Source organism: Littorina saxatilis, linkage group LG5 (assembly GCF_037325665.1).
Source record: "Littorina saxatilis isolate snail1 linkage group LG5, US_GU_Lsax_2.0, whole genome shotgun sequence".
Lineage (NCBI taxonomy): Eukaryota > Metazoa > Mollusca > Gastropoda > Littorinimorpha > Littorinidae > Littorina > Littorina saxatilis.
The window spans coordinates 947523-975022 of record NC_090249.1 but is presented as its reverse complement, the minus strand read 5'-3'; the positions used below and the strand labels follow the sequence as shown (position 1 = coordinate 975022).

The 27500-nt window shown below is 44.6% G+C and overlaps 2 protein-coding genes and 1 long non-coding RNA gene across 3 annotated transcripts in view; 2 read left to right on the top strand and 1 right to left on the bottom strand.

Annotated features, from left to right (window-relative positions):
• LOC138966017 (rapamycin-insensitive companion of mTOR-like) overlaps positions 1–24584 on the top strand; it is an 83358-nt gene extending 58774 nt beyond the window's left edge. Inside the window, exons 28-35 of the mRNA XM_070338107.1 lie at positions 398–1759; positions 2481–2634; positions 4292–4370; positions 14997–15140; positions 16167–16340; positions 16930–17053; positions 21002–21140; positions 21637–24584. Coding sequence (XP_070194208.1) covers positions 398–1759; positions 2481–2634; positions 4292–4370; positions 14997–15140; positions 16167–16340; positions 16930–17053; positions 21002–21140; positions 21637–21741 — 2281 coding nt within the window. The 3' untranslated portion in view covers positions 21742–24584. The remainder of the gene's footprint in view (positions 1–397; positions 1760–2480; positions 2635–4291; positions 4371–14996; positions 15141–16166; positions 16341–16929; positions 17054–21001; positions 21141–21636) is intronic.
• Positions 1–27500, bottom strand: part of LOC138966022 (uncharacterized) — a 229867-nt gene that overhangs the window by 52619 nt on the left and 149748 nt on the right. The window lies entirely within an intron of this gene.
• The window catches only part of LOC138966024 (uncharacterized), a 5701-nt gene continuing 2809 nt past the window's right edge, over positions 24609–27500 (top strand). The window contains exon 1 of the long non-coding RNA XR_011455574.1: positions 24609–27024. This is a non-coding gene — a long non-coding RNA (uncharacterized lncRNA). The remainder of the gene's footprint in view (positions 27025–27500) is intronic.

Below are 27500 nucleotides of genomic sequence, written 5' to 3'. Positions count from 1 at the left end.
TCTAAGCCTGACAGATTGGACTGAATGTTTTTATTACGATTCACACAACTTGTTTCAAAGTGTATTGACATACTAGGTAGGGGTGCGTTTTTGGGTACATTCGTACATGTTAATATGCACATGCGTTTATATGTTAACTAACATTGCTTGTTGTGAACTTTGTTGTCTTGTGAACTTTGTTGTCTTGTTGTGAACTTTGTTGTCTTGTTGTGAACTTTGTTGTCTTGTTGTGAACTTTGTTGTCTTGTTGTGAACTTTGTTGTCTTGTTGTGAACTTTGTTGTCTTGTTGTGAACTTTGTTGTCTTGTTGTGAACTTTGTTGTCTTGTTGTGAACTTTGTTGTCTTGTTGTGAACTTTGTTGTCTTGTTGTGAACTTTGTTGTCTTGTTGTGTACAGGACTGCTTTCTACGTGCTGGGTCTTGTGGCATCCACACGCCACGGAGCACAGATTCTCGCCAAGTACGGATGGGAGTCGCAGTGCCACACGCGCAAAGAACACTGGCCTGTTCTGGACGAGCACGGGGTGCTGCCTGAACATGTGGAGGAGGCGATCAGAATGGCAGACACTTTGGGCAATCTTCGCACAGCGCACGGCGAAGCTGGCCGTTTGTCTTCCGCCGGCTCTGCCCACCTGTCCTTCATCAAGGAAGAGACGGTGCGCATGGAGCAGAACGGCGACGTGACCATCACGCGGAACGACAGCGGCGTGTTGAAGCTGGACTTGACGGTCGGGGACGGGAGGGTGTTCTCCACCACCTCTGTCACCAGCGACACGTCCGAAACGTTCATGGGCGTGTCCCGAAGCAGGACCCTCCCCAACGAGTCGCAGGACTTCCGGCGCTACCAGTCCCTCCCGTCCCGCTCCATGTCGGAGCGACACATCCACCGCAAAGGTCTGCCGCTGTCGTTGCCAACTCGCAGCCTGGTTCAGCAGGCCACTGGTGTAGTCACACCGGATGTGATTAACCCTGACGCTATCGCCATCAAAGTGGAGGGGGTGGGGGACGAGGGGAGTGAGAGTGTTGGCAGCCCAGACACCTGCCAGGTTGCTCCCTCTCCTGTGATACGTCTGAGGGCTGATTCAGAAGAAGAACCCGCGTCACCGGAATTTATGGGCATAAGGGGCAAGGAGCCGATTTTCCGCATCGGCAGCCACACCGGAAGCAGCGGGAGCAGCGGAGGAGGGGGTCACAAGGAGGATCGCAGCAGCAGCGAGGGGTCGCAGCGCAGCAAGGGACGAACGGACAGCTTCAACACAGACTCCACTACCAGCGGGGTGAGCTCCTGCGAGTCTGGAAACCTACCCAACGTGGCGGCCACGCTCTCCTCCCTCAGCCCCATCCCTTCCTCCTCCTCCCTCAACACACTCTCCACGTCAGGACCCACCCCCACCCTCTCCGCCCCACCCCTCGCCTCCTCCCCAACCGGCGTAGCCCCCGAGCCAGCGCACCCGTCTACAGCGCACCGCAAGCGCTGGAATTTGACGCGCATCCCCAGTTTTCGTCGCCTGTCTGCCTCCACTTCGCTGGGTTCACATCACTCTCTGCCCGGCAGTCGCTCGTCGACTTTTTTCACCACGCATCGGGATGTGCTGGGATATGCGACACTGAGGAACATTCGAAGGAAGCGTACGTACAGTGCTGACGATGAGCCTGGCGGTGGGACTGAGACCAACCAGAGTAAGGGAGGGGAGCCGCGCATTTCCAGAACGATTAGTGTGGAGTCTGACACCAGTGTCGACAACAATATCTGGCTGAGGTAAGTCGGCTGCAGTATGAAGCTGTATGATGAGTTTAATGTTTGATGCTTGTGGATGAAAGGAGGGCAGAAGTGGAAGAGTGTACAAAATGATTTCATTTCTGTTTGTCTGTCTCCCCTCTCTCCCTCCCTCCCTCTCTCTCTCTCTCTCTCTCTCTCTCTCCTCTTTTCCCTCTCTCTCCTCTTTTCCCTCTCTTGTCCAGTCTCTCTTTACAAATGAGTTCTCAAGCCCTCTTCTTAAAAGTCTATGCCCTCTCTCCTTTATCAATTTCTATTTTATGCCTGCAGAAGAATCTGCAGTCCCCACTCCTAACCCCTCAAGCCCACCCATGCATGCCTCACCTACTGGCTACTCTTTTGTTAATTCTCCTACTACAGTGAAAGCCCCTGTTTACTACCTCAAATCATCTTAGAAAATCAGGTCTTAAAATGGAGGGAGTCTTAAAATGTGGAGGGGGAGAGGATTTACAGAGGATTTGAACAGAAAATCTGAGAAAACAGGGTCTTAAAATGGAGGGAGTCTTAAATCGGGGTAAATTTACTGCGGGTATGAACAAAAAATGTGAGAAAACAGGGTCTTAAAAGAGTCTTAAATCAGGGGTCTTAAATCAGGGGTCTTAAATCAGGGGTCTTGAATCAGGGGTCTTGAAGGGGGTTTGACTGTGAAGGATTCATGTGCATTGTTCTTCCCCACAACACTCCATGAAACTCTGGTCGGCAGCATTCGGCGCAACGTGAGCAGCGTGTCGCTGTCAGACATGGAGCACCAGGGCCAGCAGTTGGCCGCCACCGGTCTCACGTCCTTCAAGCCTTTCTCCCAGCACAACCGCTTCATTGGTCTCGCCATGCCTGTCGATGTCAACATGATGTTTGAGGTGAGAGAAGACTGAAGTTTTTGACTCACATGCGAAGCAAAAGTGAGTCTATGTACTCACCCAAGTCGTCCGTCCGTCCGTCCCCCCCGTCCGGCCGGCCGGCCGGCCGTCCAGAAAACTTTAACGTTGGATATTTCTTGGACACTATTCAGTCTATCAGTACCAAATTTGGCAAGATGGTGTATGATGACAAGGCCCCAAAAAACATACATAGCATCTTGACCTTGCTTCAAGGTCAAGGTCGCAGGGGCCATAAATGTTGTCTAAAAAACAGCTATTTTTCCCATTTTCTCTGAAGTTTTTGAGATTGAATACCTCACCTATATATGATATATAGGGCAAAGTAAGCCCCATCTTTTGATACCAGTTTGGTTTACCTTGCTTCAAGGTCAAGGTCACAGGAGCTCTTCAAAGTTGGATTGTATACATATTTTGAAGTGACCTTGACCCTGAACTATGGAAGATAACTGTTTCAAACTTAAAAATTATGTGGGGCACATGTTATGCTTTCATCATGAGACACATTTGGTCACATATGGTCAAGGTCACTTTGACCCTTATGAAATGTGACCAAAATAAGGTAGTGAACCACTAAAAGTGACCATATCTAATGGTAGAAAGAGCCAATAAGCACCATTGTACTTCCTATGTCTTGAATTAACAGCTTTGTGTTGCATGACCTTGGATGACCTTGACCTTGGGTCAAGGTCACATGTATTTTGGTAGGAAAAATGTGTAAAGCTGTTCTTAGTGTATGTCATTGCTAGGTTTAGCTGAAGGTCAAGGTCATGTAAAGGTCAAGGTCAAGCATGTGAGTCGTATGGGCTTTGCCCTTCTTGTTTCTTCTAGTTGTGAAGTCATTTGATGGTTGAGGCTTCGGAAGAGCAAACGATTACTTATATTAGGACTAGGACACGGATGTGGGTATTGCTTCAAACGTTTATCCCAGGGCAATGTTGTTTAGCCTGATGTGGGTATTGCTTCAAACGTTTATCCCAGGGCAATGTTGTTTTGCCTGATGTGGTTATTGCTTCAAACGTTTATCCCAGGGCAATGTTGTTTTGCCTGATATTAATGGGGCAAAGTCAATTTCGTGAAATCGACTTCTTGAAGCTCACTGCAAGAAGCTTTGACACTGAATTTTGTTTGAAAAGACTTTGCGAAGTCTTATCGAAGTCAACTTTGGGCTCAGTTAAGGAAGGCCTTCACACCATAAGTGTTGCAATGCATGTTTATGTTTGAGGTGGAGTTCTGTTTGCAGAAGATTAAACTTTTGCATGTTTTACTATAAATTTGAGGCACATGACTAAAAACCTGGATTTTTTTCTCCAGCACAGCCACATTGCACTCGTTCACAATGCATAACTGATAATGATATCAACATGTTGGAGTTGAGAAGTGTTTTTACATCCTAAAGCGAACATTTTTATGCGTTCTGTTGTGTGGCTTCATATGACTGAGAGACGGTAATGGATGAGGTTTGCAATATAACTTATTAGAAAGATATGTGTGTCTGTGTTTGTGAGTGTGTGCATGTCCGAGAGGCACTGCACAAGGGTGTGGGAATCATGATTTATTTCAACAAACTGCCTCATTGCGCATTATTTTAATAATTTTTGTATCAGCATTTCAAGCAAAATATTACAATTTCTTTCAGGTGATAGAAGGGGAGGATGCGAGATCAACAGTTCAAAAACAGATGAGCCCTGAAGAGTCTTTGGACGAGCAACTTTCAGGTATCTATACTTTTCACTGAACACTGATAGAATGTATGGGTGACAGATACTGCAGTCTTTGTGCAATCTTGCAAGTCACGTAAGGCGAAATAACAACATTTAGTCAAGCTGTCGAACTCACAGAATGAAACTGAACACACTGCTTTTTTCACCAAGACCACATACTCGTCGTTTCGTCAGTCCACCGCTCGTGGCAAAGGCAGTGAAATCGACAAGCCATGCAGAATAGTGCGGTAGTGGTCGCGCTGCGCTGTATTTTTAATTTTCAGAGCTTGTTTGTAATCCAAATATAACATATGTATATGTTTTTGGAATCACAAAATGACGAAGAATAAGATGAAATTATTTTTGGATCGTTTAATAAAAAAATAATTTTAATTACAAGTTTCCGATTTTTAATGACCAAACTCATTCATTAGTTTTTAATCCACCAAGCTGAAATGCAATACCAAAGTCCGGCCTTCGTCGAAGATTGCTTTGCCAAAATTTCAATCAATTTGATTGAAAAATGAGGGTGTGACAGTGCCGCCTCAACTTTTACAAAAAGCCGGATATGACGTCATCAAAGGTATTTATCGAAAAAAAGAAAAAACCTCCGGGGATATCATTCCCAGGAACTCTCATGTCAAATTTCATAAAGATCGGTCCAGTAGTTTAGTCTGAATCGCTCTACACACACACACGCACAGACAGACACACACACACACACACACACACACACACACACACACACACACACACACACACACACACACACACACACACACACACACACACACACACACACACACACACACACACACACACACACACACACACACACACACACACACACACACACACACACACACACACACACACACACACACACACACACACACACACACACACACACACACACACACACACACACACACACACACACACACACACACACACACACACACACACACACACACACACACACACACACACACACACACACACACACACACACACACACACACACACACACACACACACACACACACACACACACACACACACACACACACACACACACACACACACACACACACACACACACACACACACACACACACACACACACACACACACACACACACACACACACACACACACACACACACACACACACACACACACACACACACACACACACACACACACACACACACACACACACACACACACACACACACACACACACACACACACACACACACACACACACACACACACACACACACACACACACACACACACACACACACACACACACACACACACACACACACACACACACACACACACACACACACACACACACACACACACACACACACACACACACACACACACACACACACACACACACACACACACACACACACACACACACACACACACACACACACACACACACACACACACACACACACACACACACACACACACACACACACACACACACACACACACACACACACACACACACACACCACGACCCTCGTCTCGATTCCCCCTCTATGTTAAAAAGAATTGCGACTGCACGTGAAGATCTTGTTTAAAATAAATTTTATGTGCAATATACATGTCTGCATCAGACACTGGGACATAATTGCTGTCATGATAAGAAGGAAGATGCATGAAGAAAATGTGTGAATTATTTTTGTCACCTAACATTTGAGTACATGTGAACAGAAAATGATTATGCAGAGTTTGTCGAGTGAATCATATGTACATGTATTATACAGACCTGTTTACACTACACATTGAGCGTATTATATGTTATCTGCATTGTTCTTTTCCATCATTTCAGCCAATCAGTGAAAAAGACCTCAGATCCATTATTCTAAAGTCCAAACCAACAACTTGTCCACTTGATGCCATACCCACACCACTGCTTTTTGAGAATCTTGATGTGTTGTTGCCAACTCTTACTCAAATTGTCAATGTTAGCCTGTTATCAGGTGTTTTTCCATAATTCTTCAAAACTGCACTTGTCAAACCACTTCTCAAAAAACCTAGTCTTGATGTCAATATTTTGAAGAACTATCATCCTGTATCTAATTTATCATTCTTGTCCAAAGTTTTTGAAAAGGTTGTTTTGAAGCAGCTGTTGTCATATTTGAACACCCATGATTTGATCTCGCACTCTCAGTCCGCTTATCGCCCTTCTCACTGTACTGAAACAGCCCTACTTAAAGTAATCAGTGACATTCTGTCTGCTCTGGATGGTGGTGATGTGTCAGTGCTTACCCTACTTGACCTTTCTGCAGCGTTCGACACGATTGACCATGTCACGCTTCTCCATAGACTTCAGACTCTGTACGGCATCTCCGGTCCACCGCTAGCATGGCTCGAGTCCTATCTCATTGGCAGGACTCAGGCTGTGCTTGTCGATGGCCAGATGTCTGCTCCAGCCCCACTTTCTTTCGGTGTTCCTCAAGGTTCAGTACTCGGTCCCATCCCATTCAAAACCATTCTGTTTTAAATCAGTCTTTTGCTGATGACACCCAGCTGTATAAACCCAGTCCCCCTGCAGAGACACATTCCGCCATCCAGACCATTCAGACATGCATCACTGATGTTAAATCTTGGATGGTCGATAACAAACTTAAGCTGAATGATGATAAGACTGAAGTCTTACTGTGCAAAAAGAAGAACACTACATTTCCCTCTCCCCAACCTGTTTCTGTTCAAATAGGCAACACCGATATTCTTTTCTCACCATCAGCTAGAAACCTTGGATTCACCCTTTCATCTGACATGACCCTTAACAAACATATATATCTTTAGTCTGTAGAGCAGCTTATTTTGAGCTTCGTAAGATCAGCACCATTCGCCACACACTCTCCTATCAAACAACTAACACTCTTGTCTGTGCCTTTGTTCTTTCTAAACTTGACTACTGCAACTCTCTTCTCTCTGGCTGTCCTCTGTACCTCCTGCATAAACTACAAAAAGTCCAAAACTCGGCAGCACGCCTCATTCTGAAAGCACGAAAACGAGATCACGCAACACCACTTCTTCACACACTGCACTGGTTACCTATTCAAGCCCGCATTGACTACAAACTGTCCACCCTCTGCTTTAACTTCTTTTCTGGCTCGTCTCCTGCTTACTTCTCTGAACTCCTCACCGTCTATTCTCCGGCAAGACAACTCTGTGCCTCTTCTGACTGTCGCATCCTCACCATACCACACACCAAAACCAAAACATACGGACAACGCACTTTTACTTTCTGCGCACCCACACAATGGAATTCTCTCCCCTTTCACATCCGCCACTCTGACACCCCAAGCATTCAAACAAGCACTTAAAACGTACCTCTTCAAGAAATACAACCCCTGATTTTGTTTTCTCAGTCCATCAGTAGGCTACATGTAGTGTATTTGTTGTTTTAGTGATAATGTGATAATGTATATAAACATCTAGGGCTGTTTTTCAGTATTGTTGATAACATGTTCTGTTTGATTAAGGGTATTCAGCTGGTATTTCCTTGTTTTCACTACCTATTTTATTCATGTTTTTATTATTTAGTTAGTGGAAGAATCTTTTGTAATGTATGTTTGATGGTGTATGCTTTTAATTAAGCGTTGCTGACTATGAATGTAGATGTAAATGCTTGTATAACTGTGTTTTAATTAAATTACATATTCTTACGCAACTCACATAGAAAGCATTAACTTCAGTTAAAGTGCTAGGACACTGAACTACGCTTCACCCCAAAGGGGAAGCAACCCCCTAAAAAAGAACGGCCTTGACCTCTAACCCAAGCTATACAAGAGTCAAGGTCATACCGTCACGTGACCTATCACGCGTGACTCAACCGCCGCCATGTTGAAACCTCACTCCCACTTCAGTCTCCAAGTAGTTCGGACGCTTTTTACACTACGCTGCAGGCTTTTAGCCTACTGTCTTCTGGACAGTGTTTCACCCCGTCTACAGGTCCCTGCTTCTCATGCACAAGTTTGGGTGAGCTCGTTCTAATTGTTTGCTTTTGCTTGCGTTTGTTTCTTTCTCCGTTGTTCGGTCTGGTTGTTGTTTATCAATATCATAACTCAGACTGGTTTTTTTGTCAGCAATGGCTGACAAGGAGAAATAGAAACCACAGACTAGTCAGTAGCTGCTGAGGTTTCTCCTATTAAGTTCGCATAAAGAGAAAGGCAAAGGCACTACCATTTCTGTTCTTGACCCAGCTTCTCTTACTACTACGTCTGTTAAATAGCCTTGAATGGTTGAAAACGACGTTAAAGGCATATGTACGCGCTCCCGTGTTTACAAAGTGTAGTTTGTCTATAATCGATGTCAAACGCACCATAAGACCATGTAATGACGATATGTCGCCATGCGCCGACCATATACTTGTTTTACAGCTTGTTCTAGCCTCTGAAAAAGTGAGGATGTCAACAAAGACGCGGAGGTTTTTCCCTTGCGTCAACGCTACCTCTGTGGCAAATCTAGATAAATAGGACGATCTAGATCAAAATAAAATTGCAATATCTTGCAGGGAACTTAATTTAGCATGTCTCCAGCTGTGGGTAAAGCAATTAGTGTGTATAGTCATCGAGTACATATGGCTTTAAACACTATATAAGGAAGAAAGAAAGAATGTCTGTTAAATTTCGGACCCTATGAGTCCAATCATGCCGGTGCTGAAGCAGGTTAAATTTAGGTTACTTCAGCCAAGGCAAACACTGTGGGAAAGAATACTTGTGTTAAAGATGGTTTTTCTTCCCTTTTTTTTTTGAGATGTTTTCGACCCAAATGTATAACATGTTGCCATTCGTCGATTTTGTGCTCGCTCCCGGCGGGAGTGGGCGACGCGGCTTGTTGTCACGCATCGAGGTTCCGCCTTCATGCACAGTCACTTCGGCTGACGTGCACGCAGAGGAGTGTGTTTACTTCATACGAGGAGCTTTCACGCTCTACAGGTTAGTCAAGTTCACCGGTAGCCAGGTTCTCTGGTGAAAGTGTTCAAGTTGGGCCGGAACTAGTAGCCCCCCCGCCACGGCCGGGGGGTGAAAGTACGACTCCCCGGAGGCTATCGCTCTTAGCAAGCGGAACTCGGGGGGTCGACACCGGACAACAAGTTGGGCCGGAACTAGTAGCCCCCCCGCCACGGCCGGGGGGTGAAAGTACGACTCCCCGGAGGCTATCGCTCTTAGCAAGCGGAACTCGGGGGGTCGACACCGGACAACAAGTTGGGCCGGAACTAGTAGCCCCCCCGCCACGGCCGGGGGGTGAAAGTTCGACTTTCCCAGAGGCTATCGCTCTTAGCAAGCGGAACTCACGGGGGGTCGACACCGGACAACGAGACAGTTGTACTCACAGGCAGACTGGTTTGTCTCCGGTGAATGTAAACAAGTCTCAACTTCCTCCCTCTGGGCAGGAAGCTGCTTTCGGGCAGGCTTTGCACGGTTTTTCCGTTTTGCAATCAGCCTCGCCTGTGGTGGATCGTTTTAGTGACGCAGCTAGTCACAGTGACTTTCACGGTCCGGCCACAGCAGATTCGGAGTTCGACGATTCTCACTCAGTTTCTGAGGAGGAAGTTGATGTCAAGTTGTCACTCAGACTTAAACCAGCTATGGTTACTGCAGCTCAGGTGTCTGCCAAGTACTTCGCTGAAGGGGTGACAGCTATGACAAGCTCTGCGGCACCACCACCCTCAGTGGTGGGTGATTTCCGCCCTGCTTTAATGGAAGTTCAGGGATATCGTTTTAGCGAGTCTCCTTCTGTTGCTTACGAACTTTCCAGGGTGCTGGCTAGAACTTCGGGTTCCGAGAATAGCTTGCCTGTGGATACTGTGCCTTTACTGGCTGCACACGGTCAGGCTCCTGATGCTGCTCAGCCATGGCTTGCCTCAGACCAGTTACGGAAGTCGAGCACTTCGTTTCATTCACGCAAGTTTGCTCTCTCCCGTCGTCATCACAGTCTTATTGAGACTTACGCTTTGCCGAGTGCACCGCTTCCGGTCACTCCGGAGTCGGCTAATCTCAGAGAGGATGTCTATCGTTTGGACAAACATTGTGCTTACTCTGAAGGCGCATTACTTGGTTTGGATGAAACGGGAAGATACTCGTTGGAACTTGCGTCTCTTTCAGAGACACTTCTTCGATCTCTTTCGCGGTCGATCGCGGTGTCGTCGGATCCTTTCGTATTTCGAAACGACTCTAGCGTGAAAGACGTCCCCATACTCCTGGCCTCTTTGGCTAAGGTTTCAGCCGAACAAATGTCAGTCGTGGCACGGTTGTACGCACTTGCGGTTTACACACGCAGGGACGCTTTCTTGTCTGGCTCTAGAATTTTAACTTGGGGAAGTTTTCTCATATGATTCTCCTTTTCCACCACTTCCTTTGTGGGCAGCGATGCGGCGTTGCTTTCGCTTGCGTCACCCGCGCAAGTAACGCTTCACTCGCTGAGCGATATCCGTAGTCCTAGGTTACACCAAGCCTAAGAACTTAGTTTATTCTTTTCTTCGCACTACGGAACCGCTTCCGGTTGCACCGGACTTGTCGATCATACATCTTAACGTTCATAGCAAGGAGAAACTGTCTGTTTTCAAGAACAATGATCTCCTGGCTGTGGAAGATTGTGGCCGCTCTTCTTTCTATTATCCGCGTCTTGGTACAAGACTTTGATTCGTTCTTTCTCTTGTGCGGTTTCGTACTCACGGGATGCCTTTGTGTTCTGTCGGGACACATATACAAAGGGTTTAGCTTTGCTGTTCGTCTGGGAAAAGGCCTCGGCCGACAGTATTGTTCTGTCGGTGAGACTTAAATCTCTTCCTTGCTCGAGGGTCTTCTTTGCGAATCCTCTTATTTGCACACGGACTCTTCTCTAACAGAGAGAATCTCACAGCAAAAGGAAAAGCCCACGGCAGGCCTCGGCTTCTCTTATCAGAGAAAAGCGCTAAGCTGTCCGTTCTCAGCTTTGGTTTTTTATCTTCTTCTCGGCATGGCACGTTGCCAAATACCCGCCAACCACTTTATCTCCTCGAGGCGATTTAGCGGTAGGGTTCAGTGGGCAAACAATAGCATGCTTTCATGCATACTCTTGGCACTTCGGCGCCACCCTTCTCTCTGCCTCTGTGTTTTCCCACAGCGGCTGGAGGGGCGATTAGAACTTCCACTTTATTGAGGGAGGCACTGGGGCCCTTCCTGTTGGGTCACTTATATAGATCGTGCATATATTTAATTCAGATCTTCAGGGCTCTGGTTTCGTTTTCTAAGCAATCAAATGAAGAGCTGGAACATGTTAGTGTCTTTTCTTGACTGGTTCACAGACACAACCAATCTTTGGATTCTCACACCACTGCTCATGCAGGGCGTTCCCGTTGGTTCTCTCTCCACCAGCGAAGCAGTTCTGTCTCTTGCGGATTTCTTTCCTCTTGTCAGGGGAGAACATGTGTTGATTCAATCAGACAACACCACAGTGGTCTTTTATCTCAGTAAGCAGGGGGTGGCATCTCGCCCCTTATCACTGCCACAGCGAGCATGCGAGGTTTTGATGTGGTTTTTACCACCACGAGATCTTTTTAGCGGTGAAGTACCTTTCTGAGAGGCTCTATGTATTTATTGGCAGACTCTAGTCAGTCGGCCAAGAATGTCCACTCGGATTGGACCCTATCTCACTACGCGCTTCTACTCCTTCTGGTGAATTTGGAGAAGCCGCTGATAGAAGTTTTGCCTCTCGGTACTATCACCTTCTGCTAAATGTTCGTCTCCCTGTTCCCGGATAATACTCTCGATTTTACTTTGAGCGGCCTGTTGGTCGCACATTATGGGCCCATTCAATCTTGGTTGCCAGTCCTTTGGGCTGGCAAGAGGGCGCCGTTTTTACACTCGAGCCACACGGGTGTCTACTGTAAGGGAATCATTGAGACGCTCAGGGGCTTCTGCCCCAACTCTGGATTTGGTCTAGAGATTCCATAGGGGTTCAGCGTCTTCGTTTTGTGTCACTTTGACTGGCTTGGAACTAATGGCGTATATTAACGGAAAGAACTCTACTTCTCTCCGTTCAATGCGGGTGGCGAACCACCTATCCTGGCTTTCCGATTTTTCTCCCACGTCTCTGAATTAAGACTTTATGTGATTTCAGTTGCACTGACACAGCTAGGTCGCAAAATATTTTCACTTGGGTTCTTTGTAGCCAGCGTGATTAAAGGGAACCTCCCTTTGGTTGGCTGAAAGCAAATCTCCAGTCCCGACTTGGGACTTGCTCCTAGTTTTGGAGTTTTTGAGTTCGGATTGTTTAATCCTTGACAAAATTAGCCTCTTCTAGAGGCAATGATTTAGTGAAGTCAACCTTAGCTAAATGGACTGCCACATTGATTAGGCATGCCTACAGTGGTGGCAAGGAAAAGGGGGGGGGGGGGGGCGCAGTCAGTCCTCCCTTTTCAGGCAGCACGGGCTCAAGAGGTCAGAGTGTAGGCCTCTTCTTTACCTGTTCTCAAGTCTGAGAGACTTACATAAGTCATGAATGCAGCTCATTGAACGTTCAGGGACGTAGTCATGAGTTTCTATCGGCGGGGTATTTTAAGTACCCGCTATTTTAGCACACATCTACTAGACATCTTCTGCAGAAGATGTCTTTTTATGTTTTTCCTGGGGACGTATCTGGTGCTCGGCAGAACAGAAATTTCGGTTTGCCAGCTATTGTAGCTACAGGCCAGATACTTGCAAGATGTTAACTGTGAGTTCATTTGCCCACCACCTAAATTAGCAATCTGCTTTCTATGTGAGTTGCGTAAGAATATGTAATTTAATATAAAATTTCAAAAATAAATTTTGATTTAATTAATATACTTACCAACTCACATATTGAATTCCCTCCCAGCCTGCCCCGCAAATTCTTTAAAGGGGGTATATGTTTTAATACGGGATGAGTTTCACCGGTATACATCCTGCGCAGGCGCAGTACACTGGTAGTGGAAATAACCGCTAAGGACCATGCCTTATATGGCATACGGTTTTTGTTTCAGAGTTATTTCCCCATGTTGCCATGCAAGAGTGCTTCAATGTCTTATCACAAAACGAAGTTATTGCTTAGGGTTTCCCTAAAAATGAACAGATCACTTCAGTGGGAGTGAGGTTTCAACATGGCGGCGGTTGAGTCACGCGTGATAGGTCACGTGACGGTATGACCTCGACTCTTGTATAGCTTGGGTTAGAGGTCAAGGCCGTTCTTTTTTAGGGGGTTGCTTCCCCTTTGGGGTGAAGCGTAGTTCAGTGTCCTAGCACTTTAACTGAAGTTAATGCTTTCTATGTGAGTTGGTAAGTATATTAATTAAATCAAAATTTATTTTTGAAATTTTATATTTTAAATGTGTCAAGCGCAAAGAGCATAATTGTAAAGTTATGATGTTGCGCTATATAAATGCTCATTTATTATTATTATTATTATTATATGTCATTTCACACAGATCGAGACAATCAATTTGTTCTCCAAGACTGTGCTAGCGATCTAAGTAAACAATAACTGTTAAGATCTGTGTCGAATGTCATATTTTGGTCAAAAATACAAATAACTTTGATGTATTGATCCATTTTTAGTAAGAATTTTTGTATTTTATTATCATTTTTATATTTAGTCAAGTTTTGACTAAATATTTTAACGTAGAGGGGGGAATCGAGACGAGGGTCGTGGTGTATGTGTGTGTGTGTGTGTGTGTCTGTCTGTCTGTCTGTGTGTGTGTGTAGAGCGATTCAGACTAAACTACTGGACCGATCTTGATGAAATTTGACATGAGAGTTTCTGGGTATGAAATCCCCGAAAGTTTTTTTCATTTTTTTGATAAATGTCTTTGATGACGTCATATCCGGCTTTTCGTGAAAGTTGAGGCGGCACTGTCACGCCCTCATTTTTCGACCAAATTGGTTGAAATTTTGGTCAAGTAATCTTCGACGAAGCCCGGGGTTCGGTATTGCATTTCAGCTTGGTGGCTTAAAAATTAATTAATGACTTTGGTCATTAAAAATCTGAAAATTGTAAAAAAAAATAAAAATTTATAAAACGATCCAAATTTACGTTTATCTTTTTCTCCATCATTTGCTGATTCCATAAACATATAAATATGTTATATTTGGATTAAAAACAAGCTCTGAAAATTAAATATATAAAAATTATTATCAAAATTAAATTGTCGAAATCAATTTAAAAACACTTTCATCTTATTCCTTGTCGGTTCCTGATTCCAAAAATATATAGATATGATATGTTTGGATTAAAAACACGCTCAGAAAGTTAAAACGAAGAGAGGTACAGAAAAGCGTGCTATCCTTCTCAGCGCAACGAATACCCCGCTCTTCTTGTCAATTCCACGGGCACTGCCTTTGCCACGGGCAGTGGAGTGACGATGCTACGAGTATACGGTCTTGCTGCGTTCAGTTTCATTCTGTGAGTTCGACAGCTACTTGACTAAATATTGTATTTTCGCCTTACGCGACTTGTTATTTAATGCACACAAACACACACTGTTTCTTAGTCTCAGTCTCAGACAGCTGCCTATATGTATGAATGTTAGTCAGCCTCTGATGTCACATGGCTTAACAAAGGCAAATCCAATGTTCAATCAATATATATACCTTGTTGTTTCAGAGCTGAGAGTGTCGTCTGCCCCACCCCTGGTGCCACCACTGAGAGAGGAACCCACCTTTGAACACAGCCGTGACAAGTGTCTCCTGTGCTCGTGGTGTCGCCAGCGATGCTTCAAAACGCCCGACACGTCCACCTGTCTTGAAGGTGAGAAAGGCTCTGCTGTTTGGAATGGGGATGGAGGACAATAGTTATTTGCACACTATCAATGGCAAAATGGGTCACCTAAAAATGGATGAGAAGAGTTATTTGCACACTATCAATGGCAAAATGGGTCACCTAAAAATGGATGAAGCAAAATGCCAAAGTACACTGATTTTATCAAATAAAAATTCTCTTGCTTCATGTGATGTAGTTTCTAAGTGCAAAACCTCACTGCAAATTGTCTCGAGCAGTAGCAGCCACCTCGCGCCCCCTAATTGGCGTAGAGGCGCGTCCCCCGGGTGGTGGATGGGGGAGCCTTCTCTACTAACTTCTGAGAGAAGGTCGCATCACTCTCGATGCCGTGAACCTAATTAGGATCTTTTTCTTGTTTCTTTATTTCTGCCTCCCCAAAGTCCTTTTACTTTCCTTTTCTCACCCATAAAATTCTTCACTTATTACCCTTGTTAAGTGGTTCTTGTATAGAATATAGTCAATGTTTGTAAAGATTTTAGTCAAGCAGTATGTAAGAAATGTTTAGTCCTTTGTACTGGAAACTTGCATTCTCCCAGTAAGGTCATATATTGTACTACGTTGCAAGCCCCTGGAGCAATTTTTTGATTAGTGCCTTTGTAAACAAGAAACACTTAACAAGTGGCTCTATCCCATCTCCCCCCTTTCCCCTATCCCATCTCCCCCCTTTCCCTCGTCGCGATATAACCTTCGTGGTTGAAAACGACGTTAAACACCAAATAAAGAAAGAAAGTAGCGGCCTCTATTTCATTGAGAATATTCCCCAAGGACAATAAGTACACAGGTATACAGAAATGTATTCATATCACACCCAGGTATGCTGTGAATGCCATGTCATGGTACGCATTATGCCATGTCACAGTAGCATCCAAATTCATTTTTTTCCTTCAAAATGAAAGTTGTGTTGGTCTATGTGCAGAGATTCCCAGCATAGAAAAGTTGTGTTGGTCTATGTGCAGAGATTCCCAGCATAGAAAAGTTGTGTTGGTCTATGTGCAGAGATTCCCAGCATAGACGCAGACGCAGACAGTGTGGGGAGGAAAGACTCAGACGCTGATTCCATGGTGACAGGTCACCGTGACATCAGGTCGCGTGGCGGCAGTATGAATGAGCAGCTGTCATCTGCAACACCTGGAAGTCAGACCAGCAGCACTACAAACAGTTCCGATTCAGGTGGGGAGGGTTTAGCAACTTCTGTGTGCCATTCTCTCTCAACGTAGGGTTTTGCGTGTCTGTAACTTTTTTTGGACTCCACAGCCACCTGCCAGTCCACACCAGATGAGATGTGCAAGCACAGATGTCATTGTTGGATCCAATGGACTACCCCCCCCCCCCCTCCTCATAAACAAAAACAAAAAACTATAACTCTCAAGTAATTGCATCATGACAAACACAGAAAAGTTAATGGGTGATTAGTCCCTCAGTTAAAGAACAAAACCAAGAAAGTCAAAAGGAGCGTGGTGATATTATTGTGCAAATTATAGGTGCACTGTTTTACATACTTTTGATATAACCTGGAACCTGTTTTCAATCATATTTTCATTGCACTGTGAACATTTTGATTCTAAAGAAAAACGAAAAAGGTTACATGTTTGGAACGTTAAATTCAGGACCAAACCAAACATGGAAAACATCTTGTGGTTTTTATTCTTGATTTGGGAACATTAGCAGTCTGTATGTTTCAGATTTTTGTCAGAAATTTGAACTCTTGTCCCTGCAAATAGATAGATCATGAACATTCATGGATAGCTTTTATGTGCAGCGAGCAAGAAGCTGACAGAGGACAGTGATGAAGGCAGACGTCTGATCCGCATGGAGGTTCTACGACTCATCACCAACCTGTCCAGCTCTGTAGGCCTCAAGGGCTCCGAGCAAGGCTTGTTGAGGTAATTCTGACTGGGGTGTGATAATACTGAAGAAAATATGAATGACTAGGAAAGAAAAATAGAAAGAAACAAAAAAAGACTGCATAGGAAATGCACAGAAAGGTTTGTCTGGTTACTTTTGCTAAGCTGATGCCTTGGGGTTCTCAAGTGTCCGTTATAGGCCCACCGGTTCAGCGCACTTAGTGGTCTTGTGTCCGTCATAGGCCCACCGGTTCAGCGCACTTAGTGGTCTTGTGTCCGTTATAGGCCCACCGGTTCAGCGCACTTAGTGGTCTTGTGTCCGTTATAGGCCCACCGGTTCAGCGCACTTAGTGGTCTTGTGTCCGTTATAGGCCCGCCGGTTCAGCGCACTTAGTGGTCTTGGACTTTCACCTACCCGTACCCGTGGCAAGATAGACACAGGCGCCCGTGGCAAGATAGACACAGGCACCCGTGGCAAGATAGACACAGGCACCCGTGGCAAGATAGACACAGGCACCCGTGGCAAGATAGACACAGGCACCCGTGGCAAGATAGACACGGGCACCCGTGGCAAGATAGACACAGGCACCCGTGGCAAGATAGACACAGGCACCCGTGGCAAGATAGACACAGGCACCCGTGGCAAGATAGACACAGGCGCCCGTGGCAAGATAGACACAGGCACCCGTGGCAAGATAGACACAGGCGCCCGTGGCAAGATAGACACAGGCACCTGTGGCAAGATAGACACAGGCACCCGTGGCAAGATAGACACAGGCACCCGTGGCAAGATAGACACAGGCAGATAGACACAGGCGCCCGTGGCAAGATAGACACAGGCGCCCGTGGCAAGATAGACACAGGCACCCGTGGCAAGATAGACACAGGCACCCGTGGCAAGATAGACACAGGCACCCGTGGCAAGATAGACACAGGCGCCCGTGGCAAGATAGACACAGGCAGATAGACACAGGCGCCCGTGGCAAGATAGACACAGGCACCCGTGGCAAGATAGACACAGGCACCCGTGGCAAGATAGACACAGGCACCCGTGGCAAGATAGACACAGGCACCCGTGGCAAGACAGACACAGGCGCCCGTGGCAAGACAGACACAGGCGCCCGTGGCAAGATAGACACAGGCACCCGTGGCAAGATAGACACAGGCGCCCGTGGCAAGATAGACACAGGCGCCCGTGGCAAGATAGACACAGGCGCCCGTGGCAAGATAGACACAGGCGCCCGTGGCAAGATAGACACAGGCGCCCGTGGCAAGATAGACACAGGCGCCCGTGGCAAGATAGACACAGGCGCCCGTGGCAAGATAGACACAGGCACCCGTGGCAAGATAGACACAGGCGCCCGTGGCAAGATAGACACAGGCGCCCGTGGCAAGATAGACACAGGCGCCCGTGGCAAGATAGACACAGGCACCCGTGGCAAGATAGACACAGGCACCCGTGGCAAGATAGACACAGGCACCCGTGGCAAGATAGACACAGGCGCCCGCTTGCTGTGGACAGTGGAGGCCCCTGATTGAAGACTCCCTCCCTCTTTAGATACTGTTGGCTCCCATTATCTGTTCATAACCATTGTAAATTTAACCCGATTTTAAGACTCCCTGCTTCTAGAGAGCTGATTTTCTCAGATTGTTGAGGTCTGAAAAGGGGGGGTTCCACTGTATGTATGTAATATCAGTCCCGTCCAAGTACCATCTGTAAGATTTTAGTCAAGCAGTATGTAAGAAATGTTAAGTCCTTTGTACTGGAAACTTGCATTCTCCCAGTAAGGTAATACATTGTACTACGTTGCAAGTCCCTGGAGCAATTTTTGATTAGTGCTTTTGTGAACAAGAAACAATTGACAAGTGGCTCTATCCCATCTCCCCCCCTTTCCCCGTCGCGATATAACCTTCGTGGTTGAAAACGACGTTAAACACCAAATTAAGTAGATGTGCAACGCCAAGGCACTGCATACCCCAGCGAAAGACAAACCTCTCTCTCTCTCTCTCTCTCTCTCTCTCTCTCTCTCTCTCTCTCTCTCTCTCTCTCTCTCTCTCTCTCTCTCTCTCTCACACACACACACACACACACACACACACACACACACACACACACACACATACCTCAAGTTACACACGTACAAAAATGCACACTCACTCACTCACTCTCTCACACACACTTCATACACACACCCATACGCACATATAGACAGACGGACATACACACCTTTACAAACAAACACACATACACACACACATACACTTACGCACACGCACAAACACACTCCCACCCACCCTTTCTCTCTCTCTCTCTCTTTCTCTCTCTCTTGTACAAACAGACACTCACGCACACACACACACACACACACACACACACACACACACACACACACACACACACACACACACACACACACACACGAGTACAGACTCATGCACGCGCGCACACACACTAACACTAACACGTACACGTGCACAAAATGAACACACACACACACACACACACACACACACACACACACACACACACACACACACACACACACCGCGAGAGAAAAAGACAACAGGGAGGCATGACGTCATGATGCATTAATTGACGTCAAAGACTTTTGACCGTGACGTAATCTTCTCACGCGAGCTTTATCCACAGTCTTGAACAACCACACACAAATAGACTTGGAAAGTACAGAATTTCTACCCGTCCAAAGCGGCCTTGGGTGGCGTTTGCTGAAAAAATGGGGGCGACTATTGCACCCACCGTATTTTTGTTAGTATGGTCCCAACTTTTGGTGAACTTCCATCTCCAACTGTAGCACGTAGCCGGGCACAAAGAATCCTTCTTTATCATGTATTATCGGTATGAAAATGCGTTCGTGGGATACCTCCAGCTTCGCTGGGATAAAGAAAGAAAGTAGCATCTGTGAACTTACACAAACTTAGTCCTAGTGTGGTTGACACAGACCGCATCATAGAGCACTTTCTGTATACTTTTCACTCAAATATTTACTCCTCCAACACACAGCCACTGTCTGAGCTGTCTGGAAATTTGCTTGCAGATGAAAGCTCTTATTACAATGTCTTTTTGACTCACATGCGAAGCAAAAGTGAGTCTATGTACTCACCCGAGTCGTCCGTCCGTCCGTCCGTCCGTCCGGCCGTCCGGCCGTCCGGCCGTCCGGAAAACTTTAACGTTGGATATTTCTTGGATACTATTCAGTCTATCAGTACCAAATTTGGCAAGATGGTGTATGATGACAAGGCCCCAAAAAACATACATAGCATCTTGACCTTGCTTCAAGGTCAAGGTCGCAGGGGCCATAAATGTTGTCTAAAAAACAGCTATTTTTCACATTTTCCCCATTTTCTCTGAAGTTTTTGAGATTGAATACCTCACCTATATATGATATATAGGGCAAAGTAAGCCCCATCTTTTGATACCAGTTTGGTTTACCTTGCTTCAAGGTCAAGGTCACAGGAGCTCTTCAAAGTTGGATTGTATACATATTTTGAAGTGACCTTGACCCTGAACTATGGAAGATAACTGTTTCAAACTTAAAAATTATGTGGGGCACATGTTATGCTTTCATCATGAGACACATTTGGTCACATATGATCAAGGTCAAGGTCACTTTGACCCTTATGAAATGTGACCAAAATAAGGTAGTGAACCACTAAAAGTGACCATATCTCATGGTAGAAAGGGCCAATAAGCACCATTGTACTTCCTATGTCTTGAATTAACAGCTTTGTGTTGCATGACCTTGGATGACCTTGACCTTGGGTCAAGGTCACATGTATTTTGGTAGGAAAAATGTGTAAAGCAGTTCTTAGTGTATGATGTCATTGCTAGGTTCAGTTATTTGAGGTCAAGCATGTGAGTCGTATGGGCTTTGCCCTTCTTGTTTATGTTAGCTGTTGTCTGTTTGTTTGGCATTTCGATTTTGGCGTTTTATTTTATAACATTGTATTGTTGTTTTTGATTTTCAGCCTGAAGCAGAAATTTCCGTCCACCTTCAAAGATGTTTGCTTCTTCTCCGAAGTGTGTGCTATCATCTCTTCTCTCTCATTCCGACTGAACGCTCGTCGTTTCATACAAGAGCTCTTTGATGAGATCGACATTACAAAGGTATACAAAGATCTTTTTGTTTCTCCTGGTCTGGCACCTCCCAGTTTTGTGCACATTCCTATGGAGAAAAAAAGTTCTTCTTTTGTCCTGTTGGAATGTCGGTGTATATATGTGATTAGAGCAATCCCTTATCTTGCGAGGGCTGGTTGAAAAAGCACTTGTTTGTATGCTTATGCCACAACCCTTGTAAATAAAAATGTGATTTGATTTGATCGCTCATTATTAAAACCTATCTATCTATTGAAATCCCTGTCTCTATTTAAATCTCTCTCTCTCTCTGTCTCTATTTCTCTGTCTCTCTCTCTGTCTCTCTCTGTCTCTGTCTCTGTCTCTTTCTCTCTCTCTCTCTCTCTCTCTCTCTCTCTCTCTCTCTCTCTCTCTCTCTCTCTCTCTCTCTCTCTCTCTCTCTCTCTCTCTCTCTCTCTCTCTCTCTCTCTCTCTCTCTCTCTCTCTCTCTCTCTCTCTGTTAACAAGTCTTGTTTATTTCACTTGCCAGTTGCTGGAAGGGCCGTACAGCTTTCTGGGCATTGTGGACGATGAGGTCCCTCACATGGCACCCATCCGACAAGACAGCATGGACAGTTTTGCCGACTTCTCATGACCTTGGAGTGCCCCGCATCGACCTTGGTGTGATGCGCAGACAATTTTCTCTCACTGTGATCTTGGCCCCCTGTGATTACCGCTCAACCACGACGCAGTTATTACCGTGTGAATTACCAATTATTTAAAGGTCAGGCTGACCTGAACGCCTGCTTTGATTTACACCCATGGCCAGTATGGTTGTTCTTCACAATATTCAAGAGGGCACCTTTTGGGGGGGGGGGGGGGGCTGTTAAGCTAGTCTGACTTATTTGTTCCTGGTGAGATTTCGAGGTATGCTGAAGACACAAGCAATTAAATAAACTAGGTTAGGACTCACGAAAAGATGAAAGAGTAATACTGTATAGGGGGAAAAAGGGGTGGGTGCCGGTGTCTATTCCAAGAGCTTGAATTTTGGCCCAATGGAGAAAAAAAAACTCAGTAGGTTTTCTTTGAGTTTAAACTCGTCCAAAAGCTTTCTGGCAGAAATCCGCTGGAGGAATAAAAGCCTAAATCAAGAAAGCTCAGTGGTATGTTCCTATGGTATGTGTGGATCCAGGCAGAGTTTTCATACCTTGCATAAACCCACGGAAAAGGAACTGGATAGTGATGAATCAAGAGAAGGCAAGCAGTTTTCATGTATTCCTCTGTTGGAAAGCACAGAGTCACTCTTCTGTTGGAAAGCACAGAGTCACTCTTCTGTTCGAAAGCACAGAGTCACTCTTCTGTTGGAAAGCACAGAGTCACTGGCCTTATTGCAGGAAAAGAAAAAGATGACTGATGGACCAGATGCTGATGACATGATAGTGAGACTGTGAGATTGAGCAGTGAAATGGTGGCTTTGCCTTTGGCAAGGATGAAAATTCAAATCAGGAATTTCCGATGTAAGAAATGATTTCTTTCTGTTATGACTGGGAGAGTTTTGGTCAAGATGTTATATAAAGGGGCTATAGAGAGTATCCTTTCCTGGGAGGAGGAGTCTCTTCTGAGGGCCGTACACATTGCAGGTACCACTGTGGTCCGTGTCAACACTCGAGGGCTGAAGGTGTTTGATTCAGCCCATCTTGAAGGTGTTTGATTCAGCCCATCTTGAAGGTGTTTGATTCAGCCCATCCTGAAGGTGTTTGATTCAGTCCATCTTGAAGGTGTTTGATTCAGTCCATCTTGAAGGTGTTTGATTCAGCCCATCTTTTCAGTGATTAAGCGGACTCAACCTATAAAAGAAAGCATTAGTAACTTGTTTGATTTTTGCTGTTCAAGAAGGAAAGGGATGAAAGCAAAAAGAAAGAAAATGACAAAGTAAAAGCCAAGAAAGGAGGGACAGTTAGAGAGGCTATAAGTAAAAGCCAAGAAAGGAGGGACAGTTAGAGAGGCTATAAGTAAAAGCCAAGAAAGGAGGGACAGTTAGAGAGGCTATAAGTAAAAGCCAAGAAAGGAGGGACAGTTAGAGAGGCTATAAGTAAAAGCCAAGAAAGGAGGGACAGTTAGAGAGGCTATAAGTAAAAGCCAAGAAAGGAGGGACAGTTAGAGAGGCTATAAGCAACGTGCAAACTGCACCAGTCATCCGTAGCAGAAGACTTGGAAAGTTTGATTGCATTTATTTGAAGAAAAATCTATGTGCCTTGGAATTGATGAATGATGACAAGACCACTTTCCAGTGGTTATCATGCAATGAGATTGTACTTTATCTTAAAATAAAGAAAGAAAGAAAAGAAAGACTTTATCTTAAACCAATGACAAAAGCATGCTCAGCACCCACAGATATGGTGACGACGACGATGACAAAAACGCCACCGATGATGATGACTTTGTATGGTTGTGAGATGTGGAGTGAACGTCTCTGACGAGGAGATTATACACCAAGTGCAGTCACATGTGATACGTACGTCAACCTCACATTATGAAATTGTGACACATGGCGTTTTGACAAAGAGCTGTCATTCTGCTTTTGGTTTGTTTTAATTTTGCCCAATGATGTTTTTGGATGTGTGATGTGCAGATTATCTGCTTTATGTGTATTTGTATAAATGGATAGTGTCTGCAGTCTGGTGAAACATGCTAGATGTGTTGCATGTTTATATTCCGTTGAAGCCATTTTCTGTAGAATGTTTAGTCCTTTGTACTGGAAACTTGCATTCTCCCAGTAAGGTCATATATTGTACTACGTTGCAAGCCCCTGGAGCAATTTTTTGATTAGTGCTTTTGTGAACAAGAAACAATTGACAAGTGGCTCTATCCCATCATCCCCCCCCCCTTTCCCCTATCCCATCTCCCCCCTTTCCCTCGTCGCGATATAACCTTCGTGGTTGAAAACGACGTTAAACACCAAATAAAGAAAGAAAGAAAGATTTTCTGTAGAGCAGATCTTTGTCAATCTTTTTAATTTCACACACCCATCCAGGCGACTGTGGCCGTTGTGGCCGTTGCATGGGTCATGCCATTGGGACATTTGAAAGATGAAGTTTTTAAGTTGTGCCACACATGATGGCTTAATTTTGTTGTTGCTGTTAAGATAGTTGTTGTTTACATCTAGTTATAAATATGTTTTGTTTTGTTTTGCTTACTGCAAATGTTTGGACAGTGAGTCATTTTGAAGAAATGCTTTGCAGTAGCAACAAGTTGATGCAATACAATTGAACACAGATTAAAAATAAACTTGCACATGCTGGGTAATGAATGTTTACAAATCTAGTGGGGCATTTTGTGCATCACTGCTAGTTTATGACCTACACAGAAGAATATTACCAGTTAAAAACAAATCCTATGCCAGAAATTATACCCATCTAGTCCAAGAGTCATACGATATGGTACGCATGTACAAACACATTCACACACACACACACACACACACACACACTACACACACACACACACACACACACACACACACACACACACACACACACACACATGCTTGTATACACACAAACACACATGCGCGCCCATAGAAAAAAACACCACACACCATTGATCGTCAATGCACACAAGTCAGATTTTGCAGGGCAACTACAACACTGCCGATGTGCATTTATGGTCTGACCAGTCTGGGCATTCTGTTCTTACCGGCCGAAGTCAAACATTGCAAGAGTCACTGTTCAGCTTGTTGTTTTCAATGCACTTTTGTTATGTGTTGCTCAATAAAATCTTAATGCTTCTACTGGGACCGCGTGAGCACAATAATCGCCAATTTTTAGTCAGAGGTTTAGCTTTCGTATGGAACGTTGTTGGGTATTCATTTCAGCACAAACTTGCTTCATACTTGCTTCCACCGGGGACGTTAATGCAGGCCAGGACATTTTACTGTGCATCAGCAGCTTGTTATGTGTGTCACAGCATATGGGAAAACTAGGTACAAGTTGCACAAAACTCTTTCAAGATGCACACTGACAACAGCTCGGAGGTGAAAATGTATCAGTGCTCAGATTTTCAGTTAGGTACTTGGACTCTTTTAGAGTCTAGTAAAAATCTAGGTACTATTAAGACTCTTTCAGGGTCTAATCTTTGTAAATACTTAATAATTCTGCAGAACAAAAACAAAATTGAACTTTTGTGAACAAGAAACAAGTGGCTCTATCCCATCTCCCCCCTTCCCCCGTCGCGATATAACCTTCGTGGTTGAAAACGACATTAAACACCAAATAAAGAAAGAACAAAATTGAATAGCTTCCTTTGCTTATTTCCGATGGGCATACTCCAGATAAAGCCCAGTGGAAGTGACATCACATACTGAAAGTAGAGTGAAAATTATGAGATTCATTCACAGTGTGATGATGAAGCTCGCACAGGGCTTAATCTGGATATTGCCTTACCAATCATTGGGATAATTGGTGCTGTCCAAAATCAATAAACCAAGTAAGGTTAAATTTTGGGAGTGATTAATTCAGGACAAAACAACACAATCACAAGAACTGTTGACCGAACTTATTTGTGGACAAACAAGAAACACAATAGAAACAAATTAAGAAATGATGCTGTGATTTATCTCGGAATGTCCCCAAGATGGTCATTGAAGTCACAGCATCATTTCTTATCAATTTTCTTCTGTTGTGTCTCTTAGGTCATGGTTCTTGTGAATGTGTTTTGTCCCGAGTTAAACATGCCACAAAATGAACCTTTCTTGGTTTCTGATTGTTGATTTGGAACGTTAGCAGTCTTATCCATTTCAGATTGCAGTGCAGAATGTGACTATTTCCACAAGTGTTGGTATATTATTGGGTCCCAGTGCGTTCAGAAGCTGATGATGTGTTCAATGGGAGTGGCTTAGAACGGATGTTTCTCTGGAGTAAAAAGAGATGATTCAAACGGTAACTCCTGCCAATGAGTAGTGACATTCAGAAACTTTGTGATATTATCTCCCACCTTAGTGGCCCTGGTCTGGTGGCTGAATAGCGCAGTTACCATGGTGATGTATACTGATCTTGAGATTGAAATTCTGTGCATATAGAAACTTCTGTTATCACATGACTTCATAAATTGTCAGTATTGCAATTTGTGCCATGGATCTACACAGCCGTTATCTTGGCCAGCCATTGTTTGCATATATAGCACACACACACATGTTATAATAATCTCGCAAATACTTTCCTCTCAGTATTCGTTAGAAGATGCTTGTAACCACTATAGTGCAGATAATTGTGACCCTGGACCCCCTGAAGGGAGGAGCGTTTCCTCTTTTGTTGCTGTGAGGAGAGTCCCTGGCCTGATACATGTCTTAAAGGACACCTGAAATTTAAGGGCATGTACTTTTGCTTTGTTACAGGGCTGTCCTCTTATCAAGATACTGTTGTACTTTTGCTTTGTTACAGGGCTGTCCTCTTATCAAGATACTGTTGTACTTATCAATGTAACAATCTGACACTTACTTCACTCCGTGGCACAAATTCCCTTCTTCATACTTGCTTCCACCCCGGACATTAATGCAGGCCAGGACATATTACTGTGCATCAGAGATGATACAGTACCTGTATTTTGAAAGAGACTACGAAGTGGGTTCAAGTTGGAAAGGGAAAGTTTCTTCATGCTAACATTTAGCAGCGGCTCACTAGTACATTACAGGGCATCAAAGACGAGACATGTAATGTTAAAGAGTTTGCATGAAGTGCATTTAAGTTAAGAGTTGTTTTTTTCATTAAGAAGATGGTTTTTTTGCAGTTTATCTTTGCTCTTGTTTGTTTGCTTGCAAACTGTGTTTTACCCTGGTCTAGTTTTAGTTGACAGTATAGACTTCTAAAAACCCAATGATGCTGTTTGCATGGGTGTTTTCATCAGCTTAGCTTTACAGTGTATCATAGGTATAAACAGGCAGGTGTAAAGCACAACATCAGCTTAGCTTTACAGTGTATCATAGTTATAAACAGGCAGGTGTAAAGCACAACATCAGCTTAGCTTTACAGTGTATCATAGTTATAAACAGGCAGGTGTAAAGCACAACATCAGCTTAGCTTTACAGTGTATCATAGTTATAAACAGGCAGGTGTAAAGCACAACATCAGCTTAGCTTTACAGTGTATCATAGTTATAAACAGGCAGGTGTAAAGCACAACATCAGCTTAGCTTTACAGTGTATCATAGGTATAAACAGGCAGGTGTAAAGCACAACATCAGCTTAGCTTTACAGTGTATCATAGGTATAAACAGGCAGGTGTAAAGCACAACATCAGCTTAGCTTTACAGTGTATCATAGGTATAAACAGGCAGGTGTAAAGCACAACATCAGCTTAGCTTTACAGTGTATCATAGGTATAAACAGGCAGGTGTAAAGCACAACATCAGCTTAGCTTT